Here is a 10000-nt window from a genome sequence, read left to right on the forward strand (position 1 = left end):
AATGACCTACTTAGTTACCTACAACGTTTGATCTGGACCACAGACAGCTCAGTGTTAGTGTGGGGCAGTTAAAGCAATGACCTACTTAGTTACCTACAACGTTTCATCTGGACCACAGACAGCTCAGTGTTAGTGTGGGGCAGTTAAAGCAATGACCTACTTAGTTACCTACCACGTTTCATCTGGACCACAGACAGCTCAGTGTTAGTGTGGGGCAGTTAAAGCAATGACCTACTTAGTTACCTACAATGTTTCATCTGGACCACAGACAGCTCAGTGTTAGTGTGGGGCAGTTAAAGCAATGACCTACTTAGTTACCTACAACGTTTCATCTGGACCACAGACAGCTCAGTGTTAGTGTGGGGCAGTTAAAGCAATGACCTACTTACTTACCTACAACGTTTCATCTGGACCACAGACAGCTCAGTGTTAGTGTGGGGCAGTTAAAGCTGGTATCTGGACCACAGACAGCTCAGTGTTAGTGTGGGGCAGTTAAAGGCAGTTAAAGCAATGACCTACTTAGTCACCTACAACGTTTCGTGCTGTCACGTGAATCCATGCGGAAGTTACTGTCGGCACCTTTATGCGATTTGCCGCGGCTATTGACACGCCCCCGTTGGCGAGTGGGCGTGTCAAGTGAATCAAGTTTGTCCTTGGCCCATGGCCAACCTTTTTTTGCAAAGTTTGGTGGCATTACATGAATCTGTTTGGAAGTGCCTTTTTGTCTTCACACACACACAAACACACACACGCACACACACGCACACACACACAAACACGCACACACACACGCACACACACACACACACACACACGCACACACACACGCACACACACACGCACACGCACACACACAACCCTGCCCGCTTTTGGCCAGTGGACGTGGAAAGTTGACAAGCCTTTTTGCCAAGTTCCGTGCAAATCCGTTGATAACTTTGCGAGATGTCCTGCAGACAAGCAAGGGCGAAAACATCACCTCCAGCCAACAGCCAACTCTGTGGAGGAGTAGGAGGTTCTGTAAGGCCTACTGCCAGTTCCAACCAAGACCAAGTTCAAACAGATCTTGGTGGTGGACAATTTGACTGTGCACACAATCCCCAATACAAAATGTCAATACATGTATTGTTTCATAATTCAACACATTTGCCCCCAAAAAAGACCAAATCAGATCGAGAGGGAAAGAAATTCCCTCTATATATATATACAGTATATATATATATATATATATATACTGTATATATATATATATATATATACAGTATATATATATATATATATATATACTGTATATATATATCTATATATATTTATTTATATATTTATTTATTTTTTTCTTGCCCTGGCATCTGCTGCCCACTTTCACTCTACATTTCCTGTCTATTCAAAGGAGGATCTGGGCGGTGTTCTGTCTCACTCACTCCTTCTCCTTCTGTCTGAAGTAGTCTTTGATGACCTCCTCCAGGCGAGCGCTGTCCGGTGCGATGAAGCCTTCCAGCTCGGCGTTGTCCAGGGCGCCGATCTCATCGTCGTCAAACTGCTCGTAAAACTGAAAGCACACAAACACGCGCACAGCGTCTAGGTTCCTGCCTCTACAGATACATCTGGCGTTAAAGGAGAACTTCACTGAAAAACAATGCCCCCCCCCCCCCCCCCCAATGTTTCTTGGCCAATTTTCCCCCCTGCTCCCCCGGTCGCTGCTCCACCCTGTGCTGATCTGGGGAGAGCCGTAGACTAGCCCCATGCTTCCTCCGACACGTGCGCAGTTTTGCCAGCCCGCTTCTTTTCGCCTGACAGCGGGGAGCTTCACCGCCGGGACGCAGCACGTGGGAGGATCACGCTATTCCCCGCCAGTTCCCTTCGCTAGCCCGGATATGGGTGAGATCATGTGGAAAAGAAAACATGCATTGTTTTTCGGTGAAATTCTCCTTTAAGGTTTCCTCCTGCTGGGGAGAATAACTGGAGACAAACATGGAAACAGGGATGATGTTATCCTGACTGACTTGTTTCCATGGAAACAGGGATGATGTTATCCTGACTGACTTGTTTCCATGGAAACAGGGATGATGTTATCCTAACTGACTTGTTTCCAGTGTTTCTTCTCATACATTTGTTGTTATTTGACCTGTTTTTGGCTCTCTGGTTTTAATGAGCAGCAAACCTTCCCCACTGCAAATGCTCAACAAACAGTTGTGATATGTGAAACTATTTCAAAATGAATGGTCAAATCATCCTACATCAACTCCAAGAGGAGACTTGAGACTTGACTTGGGTTCTGATGCCTTGGGACTTGACTTTGACTTGTACTTTGATGACTTGAAAAGATTTCTAAAGTCTTCACTCAAGATCTTGTGTTTTTGTCAATGCCTTAGATTGAAAGTGATTAGATTCGTTCCAACAGACTGAATTCAAATCGTGTTTTCTGAATTTGTAAGGAATGATTGAATTTATTGACATTGAAACTGATTATAGAAATCAAACTCACGATCCTCTTACCAAGTTTGTATCCTATTAAAACCATATTGCATAGAAAAGTCCAGATATTTAGTTGTAACATTAAATTGATTTGATTCGTTCCGACGTGACTTGTTGTTGTACATTTAGACTTGAGACTTGACAATATTGAATTGGACTTGGGTTAATCTACATTTAGATTTGGGACTGACTTGGGACCTTTGAGCAAAATTGACTTGGTTACACCTCTGTCATGGAGGACAGGTAAATAGACGGCCAGGCAGGTGAACAAAAATATTTTGAAAAACTGAAATAATCAAAGTATAAAGTATCAGTAAAGAGTAAAGTATGATGTCAGCATGCGTGAGGGACCTTCTCAAAGCGGTCGTCCAGCAGGCTGAGTTGCTCGTTCCTTATCATGACAGAAGAGGTGAGAGAGTACTCTGTGAAGCGGCTCTTAGTTTCCTCGTCCAGGAACAGGAAGTCCTGCCTCTCGTCTCCCTCTGTGTCCTCAGAGTCTGTGTCCTCCCACTCATCATCATCATCATCTTCTTCACCTCTACAACAGCTGCACACAAACACACAATCACATTGACCTTTAACTGACACTGAAGCTGGATTTCTGACATCGCCAACATCCTGTCAACCACACATGGGCAAAATACGGCCCCCTGTGTGTGGCCCGCGATGGAATTGCAAAAATAATAATAATATATATATTTTTTTGCAACAGTGCACCTGAACTCAACATGCAAGATACACTGAATAAGTGTCCAAATGTTCATGTCATTCTGGCCAATACTCCACTTCTGTTATAGCAGAACAGTCTGGAATATGGAATATCTTTCAATAATCGTTATGACTAAAAGGCTAAAAGTAATCTAATGTGTAAGAAATGACTGTTCTACATTGAAGTAGAAATTTAAATAATTAACTTGTTGGTTTTGCATTTATTTAGCTTCAAGAGTGCATTTTTGTTCGTGTGACCCTGAACACAGGCTTTGAGAATCCCGGGCCACTCGCTGATACTTATGCTTAAATCAACCCATTCATATTCTGGTTTATTTCAAGAAAAACATTTCGGCTAGTGGAAATTGTAATTGGCTGGTAACTTTAAAATCTAGCAGCCATATTGGCAGGTGGTGAAAAAAGTTAATTTCAAGCCCTGCAGGGAGAGCAGGTGGTGACATAGGAGTGTGTGTGTGTGTGTGTGTGTGTGTGTGTGTGTGTGTGTGTGTGTGTGTATGTGTCAATAGCACATATCCTAAACGGCTGCAGCCAATACAAAGGACTTTACATAAGCAGGCACGACCGCCTGGTGGATCTGGTGTCAAACAGCATCAGAGAAGTACAGGACAATACAACAGAAATGCACAAACACAGCACTGTCAAACTGGACTGGTTCAATCACAACACCACCGGCAATAACACACTGCACAATATCCCAAATACCCCAGACATTGTTTTCATCAATGAAAGCAGAAAGTCAGTCGCCATCATTGAAACAGCTGCTCTTTTGATCTGTACATGGACACCTGCTTCACAAGCAAACTCATGAACTATCAGCCCTTGGTAGAATATACTACAACTCTAGGCTACAGCTGTCAACTCATTGTGCTTGTGTTTGGGAGTCTGGGGCATGTCCACAAACTCCTGCTCCGTGGACTGCAACTAGGCAGGCTGCTAAAGCCTGATGCAAAACAAATTAGCAAAATACTGCTCCATCTCAGCCATTATAGGCAGCCTCTTTATCTGGAGAAGACGGTGCTTTGTAAACCCTTGAGTGCTAAACATGCTTACATTATGTCAGTTTGCATACTTTATATTTAAGTCATCATCTTGCTGCAATGTCTTTTCCTGTGCTTAAGAATTACCTGCATCAGTGTCTGGTTCAATATAAATGTACTGTGGCCTTCTTTTAAAATGTGTGTGTGTGTGTGTGTGTGTGTGTGTGTGTGTGTGTGTGTGTGTGTGTGTGTCCGTGTGTGTGTGTGTGTCCGTGTGCTATCTGTGCGTGCAGGCAGTGTGTGTGTGTGTGTGTGTGTGTGTGTGTGTGTGTGTGTCCATGCTATCTGTGCGTGCAGGCAGTGTGTGTCATAATATCCCGAGGATGATGACAAGCAGATATAATAGAGGAAGGAGAGAAGAGGCCCCAAAGTGTCACAACTCATTTACCAAACCGTCTCCTTTCTTTGTTACTTCTTCTCGTCCCTCCTTCCTCTTTTTAATTTCAACACTTCTGCTTAAAACTCTCCCTCGTCCGTTCAGACGAGGGAGCTACGTCCTAGCCTGTGTAAACCCAGCCCCCACGTGACCTGCTCTCAGAGTTCTCAGTCACTACCTGGGGGAGGGGGGGGGGGGCTCTGGTACGTAGAGGGACCGGGCTGTTAGTCCATGGGCCAGACCAGATATCGGTACCATCTGGGTGGGCAAAACTTTACCTATACTAAATTGTTTATAGGGTCAATATAAGTAAATTAATATATGATAGCCTTTCCACAGGAGTAGCTTTTCATATTTATTGGACATTTTCTTATTTTCCCCTATTTAGTCCATGGGCCAAACACAAAAATTGCACATATCGGTACCACTCAATGGACAAATTCTAATCATGATTTTTGAACAGGTATATATCCATAGATGATATTTTAGTATGATAGCCTTTGCAGAATGGCAGCTTTGTCACAGTTATCGGCTCATGAAGTTAGCCAGCCCCTACAATAAATTTGATTCTAGGTGCTGATGCATAACCTATTTTAGGCTCAGGACCTTTAACCATGTTCTATGAGAACATGTTTGACAACATTTTAAAGGGTAGATTCTTAGCTTTCATTTGAGCTCAGTTGTGAGTCTGTCTGATAAATAAAGAGCTCACATGGGCTCTTCAAAGTGTCAGTGACATTCATTTTTCCAGTTTTCGCCTAAATTATAGTCTTTATTTCAGCACTGTGGCATCTAGGAACATCACAGACACAAACAACAAACACTGGAATACTCATAGGACTATAAGGATTCAGAAAAGGTATAATCAACGCATACTATCCCATCGTGAGGGGTGAATTTGGCCCTTTGAATTTGGTAGAAGAATGCCTTCTCGAGGGAAATGGGCCAGAACCCAAAATGTAAGATATCGGTACCATCCGGGTGGACAAATTCTACTTGTGATTTTTTTAAATTCCTATTCATCCCTAGATTATGTTTTTATATTATAGACCTTGATGACCATGGTAACTTATTAACCACCCCTCTTAAATTATGGACTTATGGGAATTATGGGAAATCATCTTTCTTTCATTATATCCTCTCCCTGGGGTGTCTGGACTACTGTTAATATTATATGTCTAGATATAGGCATGCTATCCTATGATACTATACATACCATACCATACTATACTATACTAGATAGATATGCTATACTTAATTGTCTACTAAATTGGCACATTTCCCAGTCAAAAAGAGGGTAAATTGGCACGCTTTTCAGTCAAAAATTGTTTTATTTGTGTTACGGTATATGTACAGCTACATTCAAAATGTTTCCAGTCTTTCAACACAATATTAGGACAATCTACCCTTCCTGAGACCATGTCATCCACTAGGGCAACACCATCATCGTCATTCACATCTGAGTCAGTCAGCTGTGCAGCAAGCTCTTCTTCACTGTGTTGGTTGGCACATGTTTGTAGTTTGCACAGGTTTGTGCATTTCAGACCGTTATTGAGACATGTGCACTCTGGTGGTTTGCACAACCTCACACACTTGCAGGAGAGCAACTGCAAGACGGCACCTGGTGCTGGGGAACCGTGCATCCACTGGATTTCAAGCTGCCCCTCATCATCTGTGGTCCACCTATCGCCCCTAAAGTACACTCCATTGTTGATATCATGGAAAACTCCTTTGTGAATCCACTCAGTCCAGACCAATATGAGTTTGTCAGCTTGTCAACTGCAACTGTTGCCCCGCCAGATGTAGCCAACCTGCATGATTCCAGCCACAACATCCAGCAGTGGAGGAAACTGCTCTACAGCACTGCCAGCAAAGCCAGTCTGATCAAATTCTTGTTTGAGGAATGGAAAGGACCCAAACACAGATAGAAACTAAAGACAAGGCCTTATATGTTACCTGTGAAGTAGTCTGCTTCAAAATCAACAAGAACCAATGGGAGGAGGTAACACAGCTCAAATCCTCTCAGGAAGAAGCTGACACCTGCATGCTAATGCATGCTCTCCATGTAGCAGAGTCTGGCTTCAAGGCAGTGCTCATCATGGCAGACACAGATGTCCTGCTACTGACTCTGGGTTGGAGCAAGGACATCCCATGCCCAATGTACCAAAAATGTGGAACACAGAACAAGACAATGTTCCAGGACATCACCAAACTATGCAAATCACGCGGCGATAGTACTGCTGGCGCCTTGACTGGCATGCACACGTTCACTGGCTGCAACACTGTCAGCGTATTTGCAGGACACGGAAAAGTGGGCACCCTGAACAGACAGGACATATCAAGAAGTCTTCCTTGAGCTCGGCCGTGCTTGGGATGTCTCTAATGAGCTCTTCAAGAAGCTGCTGGAAATCATGTGCCACATGTATTATGTATATGTACCCTCTACACACATTACAGATGTCAACCTCCTCCGATACCAACTTTTCTGCACCATACGTGGGGAGGTCGAGTCCAGCCAGCTTCCACCATTTGAGGATTGGCTATTAATGCATTCCATTCATGCAAAAGATCAGACTGCAATCTGTAGACGGTCTCTTCAAACCCAGCCATCTGTACCAAGCCCCAAGGACTATGGGTGGACCACAGACGATGAGGGGCAGCTTGAAATCCAGTGGATGCACGGTTTCCCAGCACCAGACTGTTTTGCAGTTGCTCTCCTGCAAGTGTGTGAGGTCGTGCAAACCACCAGAGTGCACAGGTCTCAATAATGGTCTGAAGTGCACAAACCTGTGCAAACTACAAAAATGTGCCAACCAGCACACTCAGATGTGGATGACGATGATGGTGTTGCCCTCGTGGGTGGCATGGTGTCTCAGGAAGGGTAGATTGTCTTAATATTGTCCTGAAAGACTGGAAATATTTTGAATGTAGCTGTTCATATAATGTAACACAAATAAAACTATTTTTGGCACTTTCCTGGTTTTGAACGACAGCAGTCCATAATTTAAGAGGGGATAAGCACTAATAAGCTACCAGTCATCAAAGTCTATCATATAAAAACATAATCTAGGGATGTATATTAATTTAAAAAATCACAAGTAAAATTTGCCCACCTGGCTGGTACCGATATGTTACATTTAGGGCTACATTCATTATAGTCCTATGAGTATTCCAGTGTTTGTTGTTTGTGTCTGTGATGTTCGTAGTTGCCACAGACAGTGCTGAAATAAAGACTATAGTTTAGGCGAAAACTGTGGAAAAATGAATGTCACTGACACTTTGAAGAGCCCATGTGAGCTCTTTATTTGTCAGACAGACTCACAACTGAGCTTAAAGGAGAACTAACCTCCAAAACACTTTTTTTCAGCTTTTAACCAATATATATGACTTTGGGGGTGATGTGTGAAGAATTCTGGTCAGAATTTCCACATTTGACACCAAACTGTTGCCATTTTACCATTTGTATCATTTTTCAGCAGCATAACTGGCATAAGCGCCCTCTAAGGGTCAAAGACTGCTTTTTTTTTCTCTCTCAAATGAATGGGAGATTAGGGGTACACTGACGTCACAGTGCCCCCAAAGACTATGGGATTTCAAGATAATTACTCCCCTACCCCCCCTGTACCCTTTTGGCTCCTCAGAACTCCAAGCCTATTACTATTGAAGTTTGCTCTTAAAATACTGAACCAAACGTTGTCAAAGTTGGCACATGTCTTAATTATAGTTAGTTTCCCGCTGAATGTGTCACTACTTTATTAATATCTTACCTGAATAAGCTCGAATGATGATGTATATATTATCAGTCCGAGTTGGAAGCAGTTGTCTCCAGCCCAGGCATGCGGGAGAGAGTCGTACTGTAAACCTCATGCACTAGCTCCAAGCTCCGCGGGCGCGCGCAGCAGAGCAGAGCTCTCTGTGCTCTGAGAGTAGAGAGAGCAGTCTGATATTTCCGCAAACAAATATGGTCGCAGTTTAGCGCACATGTAAAATATAACGCTATACTACGACGTGACAACGTGACAAAGCTTCTCTAAACACATCGGCTACTATCATTTCCCTGCATCCCTCCTACTGAGATTATATCGGTAATGATTTTGGACAGACTGAATGCGCGGAGGAGGAAAGATCTGCAGCTGTGCCCTGAGAGACACTCGCATCGCTCCCACTACTGTGCCTGTCTGTGAAAAGCGTCCTGTCCAGTCGCACCTTCGCAAACAGATGCGGGATTCCCTCAATCCTGTACCCAATCTCAGACTGTATTCTCTAAATCGCACACCAGCTATTTCTGTCTGTTTGTTTGTTGCTCCGTGAGGTTACAAGCGCCCCATGCATGCAGCAGGCTGTTTGGGGTCTGGCAGGAGGGAGGAGGCGCAGGCAGCTTGCACTGCGCTGAGAGAAAAACTTTTGCACAACTTTTAACAAGAATCACGAAAAGCCCCCAAACTAAAATGAAAAAGGGACTATATGGCAACTTGGACGAGGGAATGACGTAGAGAAATCTCGCATTGTGTTACCCCAGAACGGGGGGTTTGTCGTATTGTGCGGTGTGCTGCTGTAACGAGCCCATGCCACTTTGCTCTCGTAACGTAGTTTAACACACTGCCATAGAGTTACATGCAGAAAAATAATTAAATTTCTAGTTCGCCACTGAATTACCAAATTGATATAACTTTCAACCATTTTGAGCAAAGCTCTTTCCAAACAGGCCACCAGCGTTGGCTAGTTGTTGATATTTATACAGATATGGCCCCTTTCAAATAAATTATTTTTGAGGCAGTAGGCAAACTGTAATGGCGTCGATTTCCGGAAAAAAATCTGGACTTCAACACAGCCAAAGAGTCCAGTATAGACAAGAGCATATGTCATTTCTTGGTTTTTTCCATAGGTATTTTCAAATCACTGTTCTAATACATATCTAGGGGGTTAGTCCCCCTTTAAATGAAAGCTAAGAAGCTACCCTTTAAAATGTTGTCAAACATGTTCTCACAGAACATGAGTAAAGGTCCTGAAAATCTGCATAGAATAGGGTATGCATCAGCGCCTAGAATCCAATTTATTGTAAGGGCTGGCTAACTTCATGAGCTGATACCTGTGACAAAGCTACCATTCTGCAAAGGCTATCATACTAAAACATCATCTATGGATATATACCTGTTCAAAAATCATGATTCGAATTTGCCCACTTGAGTGGTACCGTGAAATTTTGGGGTTTGGCCCATGGACTATCTGTGGGTTGCCACCCGGCCGGGCTCCTCCTTCATCTCACCAGGTCTAGGACCTGTGCGCTGCACCAGACTTCCCCGCTCCAAACATCTCACATATTTTGAGTAGGGATGTCGACCGATAACCGTTTAACCGATAATCGACCGTTTCAACATTAACCGAT

The 10000-nt window shown here is 43.5% G+C and overlaps 1 protein-coding gene across 1 annotated transcript in view; it reads right to left on the reverse strand.

Annotated features, from left to right (window-relative positions):
• The window catches only part of LOC310774718 (protein LTV1 homolog), a 92843-nt gene that overhangs the window by 24681 nt on the left and 58162 nt on the right, over positions 1-10000 (reverse strand). The window contains exons 6-7 of the mRNA XM_083634842.1: positions 2824-3019; positions 1419-1546 (exon numbers count right to left, since the gene is read on the reverse strand). Coding sequence (XP_083490968.1) covers positions 1419-1546; positions 2824-3019 — 324 coding nt within the window. The remainder of the gene's footprint in view (positions 1-1418; positions 1547-2823; positions 3020-10000) is intronic.

Source organism: Poromitra crassiceps (assembly GCF_964638095.1).
Source record: "Poromitra crassiceps genome assembly, chromosome: 4".
NCBI classification, from domain to species: domain Eukaryota; kingdom Metazoa; phylum Chordata; class Actinopteri; order Beryciformes; family Melamphaidae; genus Poromitra; species Poromitra crassiceps.